This window comes from Ceratotherium simum, chromosome 11 (genome assembly GCF_057802395.1).
Source record: "Ceratotherium simum simum isolate JZ-2026a chromosome 11, ASM5780239v1, whole genome shotgun sequence".
In the NCBI taxonomy this organism is placed as follows: domain Eukaryota; kingdom Metazoa; phylum Chordata; class Mammalia; order Perissodactyla; family Rhinocerotidae; genus Ceratotherium; species Ceratotherium simum.
The window spans coordinates 45,101,330-45,117,688 of NC_141910.1; the positions used below are offsets into that span (position 1 = coordinate 45,101,330).

General features: G+C 33.7%; 1 protein-coding gene across 3 annotated transcripts in view; it reads left to right on the plus strand.

Moving 5' to 3' along the window:
- STRN (striatin) overlaps nt 1-16,359 on the plus strand; it is a 95,400-nt gene that overhangs the window by 57,792 nt on the left and 21,249 nt on the right. For 2 of the 3 annotated variants that reach the window (XM_087436899.1, XM_087436900.1), the window contains exons 5-10: nt 1,346-1,513; nt 3,732-3,867; nt 9,240-9,375; nt 12,674-12,784; nt 15,070-15,156; nt 15,637-15,780. In XM_087436899.1, the coding sequence (XP_087293025.1) occupies nt 1,346-1,513; nt 3,732-3,867; nt 9,240-9,375; nt 12,674-12,784; nt 15,070-15,156; nt 15,637-15,780 (782 nt within the window). The remainder of the gene's footprint in view (nt 1-1,345; nt 1,514-3,731; nt 3,868-9,239; nt 9,376-12,673; nt 12,785-15,069; nt 15,157-15,636; nt 15,781-16,359) is intronic. The other variant, XM_004418143.3, reaches the window with a different exon arrangement.

A 16,359-nucleotide genomic window follows, 5' to 3' on the forward strand; every position in this document is an offset into this window, starting at 1 on the left:
AGACGCATAATTTGCCCCTCAAAGTAAAGGTGACATTTTATCAATCAATGAGGAAGTAACTATTTAGCGAAGCTAACTTGTCTATGAGAAGAGCAGTTTTTGAAACAGTTATTTGTAAAGTGATTTTTGTTGCCAAAGTGAGGTATATATCAAATATTATTTGTTAAAAATAGAAAAACATAACACCTTTGTGTTAGTTTGCAAGAACTGATTAAATTCAGGAAAGTTAGAAATTTATTATCCAAATTTTAATCAAAACCTTTCTATAAATATTGGATAGGACTGCAAATGAGTATCTTGATTTGATACGACGCAGTTATTCCATTTTGGTCTCATATCTTTGTGAGATATTGCTGAGCTATAACAGCTATTAATACAAGATCTTGAAATAAACTGACCTTAGATGAGTTATCTTGTCTACCTTTGTTTTCTCTTTCATCTAATAGACTTGATGCTTACTTTTAAGTTCATGCCTAACATTTGTCTGTCATGTTTATTAATGACATTATTAATGACGTTTGCCCTTTTTCATGTTTCTGCCACTACCAATTTTGATCTTTTTTGATCACCTTTGTTGAGATTGAGTGCCTTCTGTATGCCAAGCACTGTACTAGGTGTGTCTGTTTCAGGGGGAAGAAAACAGGTTCAGGAGAATTAAAGTTACACAGGAAGAGAATGGCAGAAATGGGCTTTAGAACCAGGTCTAACTCGCAATACAAAGCCCATCCTGTTTTCTGTGCTGCTGCCTCTCTGCAACACACACCCTCCTGTGCACCCACGTACCCCACATCCCACAATTGAATTGTGGCCTATTTCTGGAGTTGTCTCAAGATAGAAGCTTTTCTTCTGTAGAAGTGACTCTTTGGAATACACTATGTTCTTGTATGTGATGGAGGAAACTATATAAGTGCTAGAACCATTCTGGGTCTCAAACAGTTGATCCAGTGACACTTTACATCAGAAATGTAGAAGACTACTGGTTATAATAATTACTATTGTAAAATAGTAGTTCAGTAGAATCGAAGAATGAGTTTACTCCAACCCTGCCTAGGAGAAAGAATGTGATATTAGGTATATTACAGAACAACTTCGTCTTATGATAAATGTAATGAATGGCGTATTGTATGGTTCTTTGATTTTTCTCAGTGACCATAGAGGCTGGTACTGCAAGCGACAGCTTCATCTGCAGCTGGAAGAGTATTTATTAGCAAGTCTTACTAGCATAGTACTGTACTGTTAAGTCTTATGCAGGCAATGAATTTAAAGAAATACTTTTATTTACATATTAAGTTATAAAATACTGATTTTAATATGACTAAATTGTAAAGATCCTCTTCACACACAGGTATCTACAGGAGGTGGGTTACACAGATACTATTCTAGATGTGAAATCTAAACGAGTGCGAGCTTTGTTGGGCTTTTCAAGTGATGTCACTGACAGGGAAGATGACAAAAATCAGGACTCAGTTATAAATGGCACAGAGGCTGAAGTTAAAGAGACAGCGATGATTGGGTAAGTATTTGTCTGGAAGGTGCTTTAGCTATAAATTTAGTTCTTATTAAATATTTTTGGTTTGTAGGTGATACTTATACTTGCACTTTTAGATACTGCTACAGAAATAATTTAATGATGATAAAGTTTAATAAAATTTAAAATTTCATTTGGTAGAAGATAACACATAGAAATTAGAATTATCATTTATGATTATTTTAAGAATATTTTTATTTAAGATATTTTTATTTGCTTGGAATTTATGGATTTAATATAGATTTAATATAGATTTTAATATGTTGAAGCTCAGTCACCATTAGAACTTCACAAAAGATCGTATTTGGAAATCCAGCTCAAATCTATAAGAATGAAATTTCATTCCTGGTGACCCAGAAATCGTATAAATACCGTCTTTCCTTTGAAAAATATCTATTTTAAGCGTATATTTTTAATTGATAGAATAAGTTTGAAAATTCAATAGCTGAAATATTTTGTTTTGCTTTTGGGTGATGTATCATACAATTATATGTAATTCTACTTAAAATGAACATGAACAGTTTAATAAGGAGATTCTTTATTGAAAAAAACTTGGCATGATTCTTAAATAAAAAGCCAAAGATTGTGTGAAAGTCTAAATATTAAATATGATGGTACTTTATTTTAATGCATATTCAGGCTGGAAGAATGGTTTTAATTGAACTTTCCATGTTTGCTAGTGAGAACATAGTTTCTCTTATTTGGAACATCAACTCAAATTATGGGATTTAGGTAAAGGTTCAAAAATACGACTTTATAAACAAATATCATTGGAGCCTTCTTAATTGTATTCATTAATAATTAAGACTACATTAACTTGTTTTTATAAATGTAAGATGTAGATTGTTTCTCTGTGTAGACATAGATAATATAGGCATTATTCCTGGTTATATTTTCACCTAAAGAGTTAACTTAAGTCATTATAAAGACCTTCAGAAAAGACCACTCTAGTTGTCATGTGTTTTGGCCTTGACCTGTCTTTTGAAACTGACAAGGGTATTATTGTGAATCTGTCTGATCTATGTAGAGATGGAGAATAGGGTGGAAAAAACCAAAAACATAGCTCACGGCAGATTTGAAATTTAAGATTTATCTGTTTTGGAAATTTTGTCCATAGTTGTGGCGAAATTTTTTCAGGAAAATTCTTTCTTATCTAAAACATTTTCTGATGAACTGGAGAGAAATCATCCTATTGTGGCCATTAGGAAATTGTTTACTAAATTTAGTTTGAGGGAACTAAATTCAAATCTTATATATTTGCAAAGTCAGTCATTTCCAAAAGGTTAATGGTGGGCCGGCCCCGTGGCTTAGCGGTGGAGTGCGCGCGCTGTGCTGCTGGCGGCCTGGGTTCGGACCCCAGGCGCGCACCGCGTCGTACCGCTTCTCCGACCTTGCTGAGGCCACGTCCCACATACAGCAACTAGAAGGATGTGCAACTATGACGTACAACTGTCTACTGGGGCTTTGGGGAAAAAAAGGAGTAGGATTGGCAATAGATGTTAGTTCAGAGCTGGTCTTCCTCAGCAAAAAGAGGAGGATTAGCATGGATGTTAGCTCAGGGCTGATCTTCCTCACAAAAAATAAAAATTAAAAATTAAAAAATAAAATAAAAAATAAATAAAAGCTATTTTTTTAAAAAAAAGGTTAATGGTTTACACACCAACAGGATCAAGTTTTGAGGTAATATTAATTTGACTAATATATTGTTTTTAGTAACTTCATTTGCTTTTTCAACTCTTTAGCTGTTCAGAAATATAAGATTGCATCTGAGAAAAATGAAGATTTGCTAGTTATTTTCTTAGTTATGGAAACTTATATGTCAGAGGAAGAGTGGCAGAGAGGAAAAGAATAGAGAAAAATAGAGGCACAGATAATAAGAAAAATATTTAAAAAAAGAAATGCATTAAAGTTGTCTTAAGGATCAAAATAATACTGAATCAGGAGGAGTAGTTATTTACATTAGATTTTCATTAGTCTAAATAGATATGATTGCAGAGTACTTTTCAAAGAGTAACCACTTCCTATATTGCTTTTCCATCTAAAATCCATGGACATGTAATGAATAAGAACCAATGTAGATCATAATATGATTTGGGAGATCATAGTTACAATATAAACAGAAGTTTAGTGCAACATGTCATGGCTTAGTTCTTATGTTGAGTTTAAAAAATTAACTGAGAAAGATATATATGTTTTTAACCAGAAAATCCGAGTTAACAGATTCTGCCTCCGTGCTGGATAATTTCAAATTTCTTGAAAGTGCAGCTGCGGATTTCAGTGATGAAGATGAAGACGATGACATTGATGGAAGAGAGAAAAGCGTCATTGATACTTCAACGGTGAGTTGGATAACTCAGATATAAATATTTTTAGGGACCATTATTCATACTTTAAAAATAATCCATGTCCTTCAACCTAAACCTTTAACTTTTTTTTTCATTAATTTTGAGAAATTTAATCTAAAAGGGTTTTTAGCATTGATTTCAAATTCAAGAATATTTTTAGTATAGCAGCTTTCAAGTCAAGGTCCTCACTCTTGACTTTTTGTTAATTCATTAAACATTTCAGCGTTTCTATAGGGTTGGTGAATGTGGTAAATGTTGTGGGTTATAACAATGTGGTGTAATTGGTTGCTTATAAGACAGTAGAACTGACAGACCCATTATGGTGCCTGATGGCGAATGGCATCAACTCTTCTCGATGTAGTTTTTGTTTCTTTTGTCAGATTGCTTTGGTAGACAAGTTCTACAACCTTTCAGAACTCTTCCATTAGATTTCTTCAAACTTGTTGAGGGTTCTTCTGTAGTTTTGTGTGGATCGTTATAAGTTTATTGACTTTCCCATGGTAGTTTCCTGGAATAAGAGATGTCTCTAAATCACTTCTTCTCCCTTCTTTTTGCTTATACCCTCTCTCTCTTTTCCTTCTCTTCTCTTTTCTTTTTCCTACTTTTTCCCTCTTCTCCTCCTTCTCTCTCTCTTTTTCCTTCTTCCTCCTCTATTTCCTTTTTTTTCCTTCCCCAAAGCCCCCCAGTATGTGGTTGTATATGCTAGTTGTAAGTTCTAGTTCTGTATGCCACCGCCGCAGCATGGCAACTGACAGACAGGTGGTGTAGTTCCACGACTGGGAAGTGAACCCGCGCCACTTAAGTGGTGAGTGCTGAACTTTTACCACTACACCATCAGGGCTGGCTCCCTTCTCCTTTGTGTGTGTGTGTGTGTGTGTGTGTGTGTGTGAGGAAGATTAGCCCTGAGCTAACATCTGTTGCCAATCCTCCTTATTGCTGAGGAAGATTGGCCCTGGGCTAACACATCTGCCCATCTTCCTCTACTTTATATGTGAGATGCCTGCCACAGCATGGCTTGATAAGTGGAGCGTAGGTCCACGCCCGGGATCCGAACCCGTGAACCCCAGGCTGCTGAAGCAGAGCTTGCGACCTTAACCAGTACACCACTGGGCGGGCCCCCCTTCTCCTTTTTTTAAGTAAGAGATGAGGGCATACTTTGCTTTGTCTAGGAAAATGTTCACATTTCTTCTTTCACGTTTATTTAAGAAGAGGAAAGAGGGAAGTAGGTAATATAAAGCAGATTGGAGCTACAGTCAAGAGCCTTGGGTTTGAGTCCCAATTCTGTCACTAATTATCTGTGCTTTTTAATCCTTCAGGCTTAGTTTTTTAGTTTGTAAACTAGGGATTAAAATAAATACCCATCTTATCCCCAGAGGATTTTGTGAGCAATAAATGAGACATTATATATGAAAATGATGTTTAACTGTAAAGTGCTTTCTAAGTGTAACTTCTCTGTTCTTTATGACTTCTGCTTCCGTCAGAGACTCTCAAATTATTACTTCAAATTATTTTTTTCTTTGGGCCACTATTCAGTAGTATTCTGCTGATACAGCCCTGCTATGGATATTATTTGAACTTCAAGTAGTTACCCCCACTTTTTATTATCCAAACAAATAGTAATAGCATGTGTTTTGATTTATTGTAGTAAAAGAAAATGCCTAAACTTATATGATACCTTTTCTCTGTCCTAGTCATTTGGGAATTTTGTGCTGCCCTGTGATTTCTATGGAATCATTGCATTGAAATACTATTTTCCCATCAAAATACTTTATTCATAGCTCAGTGGTGAATAATAATTATGATGCTTTAAGTTTCTTTGTTAGTCATTATATCAATTTAAATATTAAAAAATCTGTAAGCTGATTATTATAACTATTAAGTATGGTTTTACTAGAAATTCCTAACCATAAACGAATTTCTTTTTAGGTAATCAAATTCAGAAATATTCTGTCTTCCGATTAGTGTAGATCATAGCAATTCTGTGAGCAAGCAATGAAGGCACAGCTGATGTAAACATACTTAACCCTACTCAAATATTGGACTCAAAAATTTTTAGTTTATGAGGAGAAAAGATTTCTAAACAAATAGTTGGTTTCTTTGTAACAGTTTTGCTAATTTGTATGATATATTACATTAATTTTCACAGCTGCAGTCTAATAGCTACATGCCGAAATGACTTTAAAAATCTAACTCTATGTAGCAATGAATAATCATGACTTAAGAGATTTATTGCAATGCTACGTATAGAAAGAGAATGGCCAAAAATTATCCTATTACAATGTTTAGTTGAACAAACAGGTTTTATAAAATGTTATTTTATTTGTTTAATCAAAACAGTTTAATAGATTCAACTAAGAAAATACAGAAACATAAGGCTCTTAGTAGCTTTTGGTTGTGTTTAGGCTATTATATAGTGCAGTGTCTTCAAAAAGCCACATATGTTCCTTCTCCTTTCTTGCTCTTTGCCTTTTGTTGGAGTGTGATTGTTCTTTGGATTACATTCTGGGTCATTTTCCTCCTTTCCATCTCCTTCTCTTTCCTCATGATCAACCTATTCACCTTATTTTTATTTACCATCATTATCAGTATTCTCATCATTGTATCATTAAAGTGTGATAATGATCTTGAAATTATAATGCATATAAAAAGTGATCATTTTCAAACTGTATAAAGAATAACTTCAGCAGCAAAATTTACTCTCCACATTCAGACACTTAAGGAGGAAAAAGTAATGGGATTAAGAATCATTAACTATTGTTTTAGTCACAGTATGAAGAATCCCATCCCTGTTTGTTTTGCTTCTTCTAATGGTTTTTCAAGTGACATTTTATCATTTTTTCTAATCTTCTTGTCACCCTATGCAACCCATAACTCTTTTGTGTTTGAATCAACCTTAATTTCTTAAGTTTATTCATAAGCTCATTGAAGGTAGGAGTGGAGTGGAACCTTAGTTGTGAGGAAGAAAAGTAACACGTGATTATTACAACAAACTCCACCTCTTCCCATTTACTAATCCTGCTGTCAGTTGGTAGCCACAGTTTACTTTTCTTCTATGCCTAACCATTAAAAATACAGGAGTTTTTGTTTATTTACTTATATGGGATATTTGATAGACAGTGATCTGCAACTTGCCATTTGTCTTCATTCTTTGTAAGGTTATACAGAGGAGATGGGACCTAGAAACAGATTTTTTCCCATGGAGTTAGTTATGTAACTTAATATCATATTCAGTAATAACTAATGTTAAAAATACATTCAGGCCTTCAATTTAAGATTCCAGATACTTCTTTGGTATTTTCCCTGCCCTTTTTGTCAGGCATTGGTAACAAGGATTCTCTGTCTACAAGATGTTGGTGATGGCCCATTTGAATTAGATCTGGTTGTCCCATCAGGGCCAGGGAGGGATTAAGCCTCTAGGGTAAAAGAAGGTGGATTAGGCAATGCATTTGTATGTGAAACTATGAAGATCAGCGTCTTCTGTTGGTACAACTCCTCAGAGACACTTTCCTACCTTAGTCTGGCTGCCCACGGAAAATTAGAATAGGTTATTAGTATATGGTTTGTGAGTACTTACAAAAGAATATACCATTGGCATGGATTTTCTGTTTGCAGTCTGTCAAACCGATCTTGCTTCTTTTGTTTGTTTAATAGATTTGCTAGATGATAGATTGGGAAATGCTGTAAACATAAAAGTATTCCTTGACTTTAGGGAAATATTCTAAGTAGTTAAACCAATTATTCCAGCATCATTAAAGAATTCTTGATTTCTCCTCTTCAGTTTTTATATATACCAGAACAGTTAAGGCAGATTAGGTTTCATCTACTGTGCTAGCTTTCTTCTGTTGATAGTGGCTTCCTGGAGTGCTGCATTAAGAAGGATTTCTGAGCCTGTATCTGGCCATAGATGAAATGTGCTGTGATTGATAAGTGATATCAGTCACGACCATGAGAACAAGGCTACACAAGTCAGGTATTTGTTATCTCTTAGAGTCTATTTCTAGACTCTAGTCTGTCCCATTGATCTGTCTGTTGAACCTTTATAATTTTAAACCACTCACAATAGTCCAATAGTTTTATAGTTTTATCAGATCATGCTTTTTCCATTTTGCATGAAGTGAAGAAGCTAAGGTCTCAAGAAGTTGAGAGATTGAGTCCATTTTATCAAAAGAAGCTGCAAACCAATCATCCTAATTTCTTTGGGCTCCTGGTAGTGGAAGTGACCAAAAAGGAGATAATTCATAAAGAGTATTGGCATATAGATCTCAAAAATCATCTCTGCATGCATTAAGCCTAAGTTTTAATCCTCCACTGGATTTGTGATTCCAGAGATATTCTAAGAATATAAAAATGAGACATAATAGCCCTCATCAAATTTGCTATTAAATCTGTCTCACTCTGAAAGTGAATATTGAATAAAAAATTGAAAAAAATCAATGTTTTAGGAAAAATTTGGATATATAGTTATTAGAGAAAATTGATGCAAGGTTGGGACAGTAGAAATAATATTGGGAATCTTTTTTTCTTCCCCTAACAGAATACCTTCTAAGTCTTGAGGCATGCATTTCTGAGTTTGTAGTTTTGTGATTTTAGGTTTTGTAAGGGAATGATGTAATAGAGTTAAAATTTATTATCGTTATGTTTTGAAAAACTCTTGCAATGTTTTATGAAGTGTTTCTTTCTTTGGTTAGATTAGAATGTCTGCACACTGCATAGACTGCATCCAAGAAACGTAAGATTTGGTTGGTTGTGGTTCTCATAATATAGTATGTCAGGGATTTCTTTCATCTATCTGTAATTTAAATACATGTCTTATGTATCAGTGTTTTCAATATATGATTCTATTAGTGTATTTAAAACAAATAAGCCATCATTGAACAAAAATTAAATTACTACTTTATTTATTTGGTGAGGAAGATTAGCCCTGAGCTAACATCTGTTGCCAATCCTCCCTTTTTTGCTGAGGAAGATTGGCCCTGGGCTAACATCCGTGCCCATCTTCCTCTACTTTATATGTGGGATGCCTGCCACAGCATAGCTTGATAAGCAATGCGTAGGTCCATGCCCGGGATCCGAACCGGTGAACCCTGGGCCACCAAAGCAGAGTGTGCGAAATTAACCAGTACGCCACTGGGCCGGCCCCTAAATTACTACTTTAAAATGTGTAATGTGTATCTTTTAAAAATGATGTCTGTTATTTTCCACTGAATTGGTTGGGTATTACAGTTATTTAAAACAACAAAGATACACTTTCTAAAGGAAACAATAATTGGGTTTTCTCATTCAATGGTAAAGGGATACCATCTCCTTTATTTAAATTAATTTCATAATATATCCTAATATTTTAACTTAGCATGTTTTTTCATTAGATTGTTAGGAAAAAAGCATTGCCTGATAGCAGTGAAGATCGAGATACAAAAGAAGCTCTAAAGGAGTTTGACTTCTTGGTTACATCAGAAGAAGGAGAAAATGAATCTAGAAGTGCAGGCGATGGAACAGACTGGGGTAAGAAAGCATGTTGGATCCAACCAAAGATGTTATGTTAATGAAAGAAACTAGTATTTTACCAGGCGCAACATCTTGAAAAACACTTTAAATCTCTTATAATGTTGAAATGTTGAACATCTTATGATGAACTTTTTACTACTGTCACCTTCTATCCACGGTGTGTGTGTGTGTTTAAAGAAAGTTGTACAACTAGTTCCTCATCTTTTTTTTAATATAAACAATTCAGTATGAAAAAATTTTGAATTCATATACAGAATTTTCTCTGTTTTCTGCCTAGACAGTGGAACTTGTGAATCTAGATTTTGTGGAAATTGAGTATGAGAATGTAATAGAGGGTTTTAGAGATCTCATCTCTGGCATCTTCTGTGCAAAAAGAAGTATAAGTTAAAAAATTGTATTTATTCATTCTAGTCATGTTTCATCAGTTTGTACAAAAGCATAGAATTTTTTGGCACAAATTGTTCTAAATGAATTTAATTCTTTAAGCATCTAACAGGAGTTAAAACAAGTATTTTGGGGAAAACTTCTACAGCATAGATCATTCTAGGAGTTTGGAAATGAATTGTCACTGTCAGTAAGGTAGGATTGTGATAAATTCTTCAAAAGTGATCGGTTCTGTCAGGTGTGTGTATATGTTTGTGAGTAAGAGAGAAAGAGGGACAGGTACTGAGAATGAGAGAATATTTTCTCTTGAGGTTGAAGAGTTCTAGGACCCCCTTAGCTTACAGTCTGTGTACTTTAAAGACAGATAAGGGGGCCAGCCTGGTGGTGTGGCAGTTAAGTTTCCGCACTCTGCTTTGGTGGCCCAGGGTTCGCAAGTTTGGATCCCGGGCAGAGACCTACACACTGCTCATCAAGCCATGCTGAGGCGGTGTCCCATATAGAAGAGCTACAACTCTACAACTATGTACTGGGGCTTTGGGGAGGAAAAAAGAAAAAGAAGAAGATTAAAAAGAAGAAGATTGGCAACAGATGTTAGTGCAGGGCCAATCTTCCTTAAAAAAAAAAAAAAGGAATCTCATTAGTTCTGGCAAGTAAATAGATTTTGCTACACATCTTCCATAATCTTCATTACTATTGTTATTACGAGTCTAGTTAAGATTATGATAAGGTTAAATTTTTACTTTACAAAGACTGAAGGCATTCAAGGATCCAAAAGCCACTCACTTTAATTTATTATGAAAACCTGATTGGTGAAAATTAACATTTTTGATTATTTCTACTATTGATAGATTATAGTTAGGTCGATAAAAATGTTGAGGTTTTTTTAAATTGTGTGTAGTATATTCAGAGGCCGCAGTAAGTAGTTTTTTAAATTGTAGATTGAAACTTGTTAAAAGTAGATTCTTGTTTATTCTAGTTCATCTCAGTTTATTCCAGTCATTCAACAAATACTGATCAAGTGACTTTTATGTGCCAAGTCTTCTAAGTGAAGATTCCTACCTCTATGGTCCCTATATCCTACGTCCTATAAGAGGATATAGGCAATAAGCAATAAACATGATAAATGATATAATATGTCAGAAGGTGATAAATGCTATGGAAAATAGAAAAAATAGAACAGAATAAGGCAAATAGAGAGTGCTCAGGTTGGAGTGGGGTGGAGGGGACAGGTTACAATTTAAAATAGGTTGGTCATGGTGAGCCCCATTGAGAGGGTAACATTTGAGCAAAAGACTTGGAGTTGATGAGGGAGTTAGCCATATGGTATCTGAGGAAGGAGCGTTCAGGAAGAAGAACGCCAAAGCAAATGCCGGGTAGCAGCAGCCCTGGTATGCTTGAGGAGTTCAGGGAAGCTAGAGTGGCTGGAGCAGAGTGATTGTAAGAGGAATGTAGTTAAGAAATGACCAAATCATTTAGGGCTATTTAGACGCTGGGGAGATGGGGAATGATGGGAGGGATTTGAGCAGAAGGGTGACATGATCTAACTTTTATTTTAAAGCATCACTCTGGCTGCTATGTTGAGAATAGACTACCCAGGGCAACCAGTATTGGTAATTGACTTGGAGGGGAGAAGGGACAACTATTGCAGTAATTCTCTTAAAAGACAGTGGTTAGAGAAGTAGTGGATGTGCTGAGAAGTAGTCAGATTCTGGATGTGCTTTGAAGGTGGAGAAAACAGTATTTCCTGAAATATTCGATGTGGGGTGTGAAAGAAAGGGAGGTTTTTGTTCTGAGAAAATGGAAGTATGGAATTGCCATCAAATAAGATGGGGAACTCTGTGGATGGGATTGGCTCGGGGAGATTGGGAGTTTGGTTTTGTATGTTTGGTTTGAGATATCTATTAGACTTCCTAATGGAAATGTAGAATGAGCAGTTGGATATATGAGTCTTGAGTTCAAGCAAGAGTTCTGAGCTAACATGTAACATTATATAGTATATAAATTATTTTATAGTGAGTATAAAATATATAATATATTTGCGTTTTAAATTTTCCTCTCCTGAAATAGTGGAAATTAATGATTGAATTTCTTTTCTGCTAGAGGCACAGTTTCCTGTTTTAAGAATCTATAAACTAACATCACTTAAATTGTTTTAAATTTTGAATGCAGGTTGATTGATAAGTTTACAAGTGCTATTTATAAGGCCTATAAAATAAAAATGGTCATCTGTTGATGAACACATGTCAAAGTATACAATTTTTGGAAAGAAAAGGTCATTAAAGACTATTTTGTACTATTTCTTAATAATAATCTTCTCTCACAGAGATTGGATTGGTGGTTACCAGAGGGGAAGGCGGTGGGGAGGAGGGCAAAAGGGATGATTAGGCATGTGTGTGTGTGGTGATGGATTGTAATTAGTCTTTGGGTGGTGAACATGATGTAAGCTATGCAGAAATAGAACTATAATGATGTATACCTGAAATTTATACAATGATATAAACCAATGTTACCACAAAAAAAAAAACTTCTCTCATTACGTAGATTAATAAGAAATGTCTTTTTGTGAGTGAATCCTAATCGAATTCAGAAAATAGGATGAAAATGAGGGGTTCTTGATTATAGAGTTTTGAGGCTTTCATTTGCTAAAAGTCACTCAAATCTTCCAGGTTTTTCTTTTTCCTATGTCTGTTTCAAGAGAAATTTAATATTATTGCCTAGGAAATTGAATTGATCACTGTTTCTTAGGTATTATATTTTATGTGATGTATATCTAATGAATAAGCAAAAACTTTTTTAAATTAGTGATACTATGAAGAAAATGGTTATGTCATTCGTTGACATAGCAGTGAATTGACTTGAGCGTTCAATGTTTTATTGAAAAAGGATGTTTCATTTGTTTCACTCTGTTTAGAAAAGGAAGACCAGTGTCTCATGCCTGAAGCTTGGAATGTGGACCAGGGAGTAATTACCAAACTCAAGGAACAATACAAAAAGGAGAGAAAGGGGAAAAAGGGGGTGAAGAGTAAGTGGAAAACATTGTATCTGTAAATCATAAATCTTGCCTCTTTCATATCCCCCCAATTTTTTTTTTTCAATGTTTTCCTAAAACTACTTACTCTTTTTCTTTTCTGCTCCTGACCTCTTTCCTTTTCACCTGCTCTCAGGGGTTGAAATTAAATGGTTAGCTATTTGATTATGAACTTAAAAAAAATTTAAAAATGGCACATATGATTATGGAATCATAATATATCCCAGTAATAAATCCAGAGCCTCATGAGAGTGTGGGACTATGTATTGGAGCATAGTGATAATTTGATTTTTTAAAGTATATGTGCTTAATTACAACAATGATTTTTCACTGCTGACAGTTTTAAATCTCCTCTAGTGTGACCCTCTGGCAATCCACCAAAATTATTGCTTGTAGTTTTAGTTCTCGGAGACAGAAAGAAAGTTAATTTCTACCCCTGAATATTCTATGTGTTCACAACACACAGTTCATTTGCTCTCACCACTGTATGCTGTACAGGGCACAGAGTCAAATACACAACTTTTAAAAGTATTTATTTTCTAATTTAAAATTTTTTGCCAATTTAATTTATAATAATATTGCCAATTAACTTGTGTCTTTTCAGTAAAATGTGTGCCACATCAAAAACAGAAGCTAAAATGAAATTTCTAGCCCTGTGAATCATGTATATGACTTATTGTGCAAATTATTAATAAAGTTTAGCAATAAATCTAGTTAAGTATATAAAATGGAAATACAAAAGCTTTTAAACATCCCTGAAAACTGTCTTAAACACCTTTTTAGGAGAGCAAGGCTAAACTGTCTCCTTGTGCTTCCCCTCTCATTGACAGTGTGAACATGGGTCTCCCTTTGATGGCAATAGGAATTTCATCCTTTGGGATATTAAAGTTGTGTAAAGTGAGATTAAAATCCAACTTAGTGAAACATGTATTTAAAAGTTGCAAAAGACTGGAAGGTTATGCTTTTTCTTTTTTTTTATATTGATGCTAAGGCGTATCAAAGACCAGTCATTCCTGTTAGGACATTTCTTTTACCACCTGGTAGTTACTGATAAACACTTAAATCTTTATTTAAAATATCTTAGAATTTATCTTATCAAGTATTTAACTTGAATGGGTAAAAAGTCAGTGGCCATTGTTGTTATCACAGTACCCCCATTACATAACTGAGATGATGTCATTTAGTGCTTTCTCAATATAAATTAAATCACACTGAGAAAGATTAATATTAAAAAATAAGAACATTTTGTACCTTTTATCCAAATATACTGATAAAAAAAATTTAATCATAAACGATAATGAGATGTGATTTGTTACAGCTTTTCAGAGCCATGACAAAACCAGTTAACCTGAAATTTTGAGGAAAATTTGTATATAATACATGAGAAACAAGGACAATATTTTAATTTTCAGATTGACTTAAAGTCAATATATTACTTTAACTCATTATGCTATAATAAGGAAAAATCTTTCCATTGGTAAGGTATCCAGGACTCATGTAGAAGCCATCTACTTACTGTATTGATTATTCAGTTCTTGTCAAATATCAAGGCATCACTGTAGTTGGAATTGGGCACTTAAGGTCTAAAACTACCGTTTGATTGGAACATTATTCCTACTAATAGAAGCTATTGGATTTCCTGAATCTAGGAATTATGATCAGTATTCAGACATATAGCACATAGTTTTTTAGTATGGTGAAGAAAAATGACAGAGAGCAGAAGTTTCAGTGTCTTTCACTGAAGACAGAGGGATTGTAGACTGAGGTTCAGCACATTTTCTTTATCATCATCAGTTCATGTTATCTTGATAAAATGTTAGTCTGGGAAGAAGAGAAGACATGATAAAACAGAACTGAAAGACTTATAAAAACAAAACTGAAGCAAAGCTTTGAATTGATATATGAAGCATTAATTTATAAACCACCATGAATATTTTTTATATTTTTAAATTTTTAATTAAATATTAATTTAAATATTTTAATTTTTAAATTTTTAAAATATTTTTAAAATTTAACCACCATAAGTTATTTTTTAATAATTTAATTAATTTTAAATTAATTTTTAAATGTTACTCATTGGAAAAGTTTGAGTCCTTTTTATATGGTCTAGTGGAAATATTTCCAGTCAAATTGTGTACTCCAGTCATACTGTCTTGAAATATATTTCTAGGTATTAGTTAAAATTGCTTAAAAATAGTTGTTTTCTTTGCTGGTATAGGAAAAAACCTCATAACGGACTATGGGTAAGATTTTCCCATTCTTAATTAAACTTATAACAGGAAAAACTACTGAAGATCTGTTTCAGTCTCTATCCTATATAAAACAGTCAAAACAGGGATGTGAGAGAATGAAGAATCAAAGTTCAGGTAAGTAATCAGCACGGCATGAGACTTCACCTCGAGTACCCTAGCTTCATGATGTAAGGCAATGAATGCAACTTAATTTAAACAAACAAAAAGGGACGTTATTGTTTAATTCAGTACGCAATAGCTTCACTCTCTGCATTTAGAGAAATATACAAGGATTATAGAATAATATTATTTTTAATGGTCCAAATTGCACATGAGTGTTCTTTTTCATGCAAATAGTGGTGTTATTCCATTAGCTTAATTTAGAAAATATGTGTAAAACATAATTCTTTTCAAGAAATAATAAACTTTTAAAATAATTAGAAAACTTGGAAAATAATTAACGTAATTTTATATATAATTAAAAACTTTTTAATATAGTAGGGCAGTTTTAAAGGTGAATGTTGGCAGATATGAATAAGGTTAATGGCACCATTTTGATGCAGTTGGATAATTCTATTTCCTCTTTTTTGTTCTCTCCCTCCCTTTTTTGACTAGGGCCCAATAGGTCAAAACTACAAGATATGCTTGCTAATTTGAGAGATGTTGATGAACTTCCCTCATTGCAGCCATCTGTGGGTTCACCTTCCAGACCCAGCAGCTCCAGGCTTCCTGAACACGAAATAAATAGGGCAGATGAAGGCAAGTATTTAAGACACTTTGGAGCACAAAAACACTTGGGTATACATATCTAAATTCAGTTATTTGAAAGAGAAGAATTTTATTCTACAAAAGTTCGATCTACATAGTATTCCTCAAATGTAGGCTTTCTTACATTCCAGGGGGTTTGATTCCAACTTTAATCTTTAAGACTTGAAAAAGAGTGCATAAACTTAAAAACCAACTCTAAATTCTAGTTTAGAACATCCCCTAGTTCCGCAGAAGCCATGTATTTGGTGTATATAGGTGGTCCTATATATACCATTCCAACAGTGAGAAAATTAAGTCTATAAATAGGTAGTAAATGTTTACTTTGAGACTCACATAAATATTTTCAAATATTTTATTTAAGCAGTTTATCATTGATAAATGAAAAAGGGAAAAAAGAACCTGAAAGTCTAGTCACATTTTCTACTTTCTGTTTTTCCTTGTTCCCTTTTAGTCCTTGTCTATATGCTTATGCTTTTTACAGTTATGGTCACCATGTAGAATAATTCTATTTTGTTTTATTTACTTAACATAAAATCATAATTATAATTTTAAAATTACATGTATTTTAGA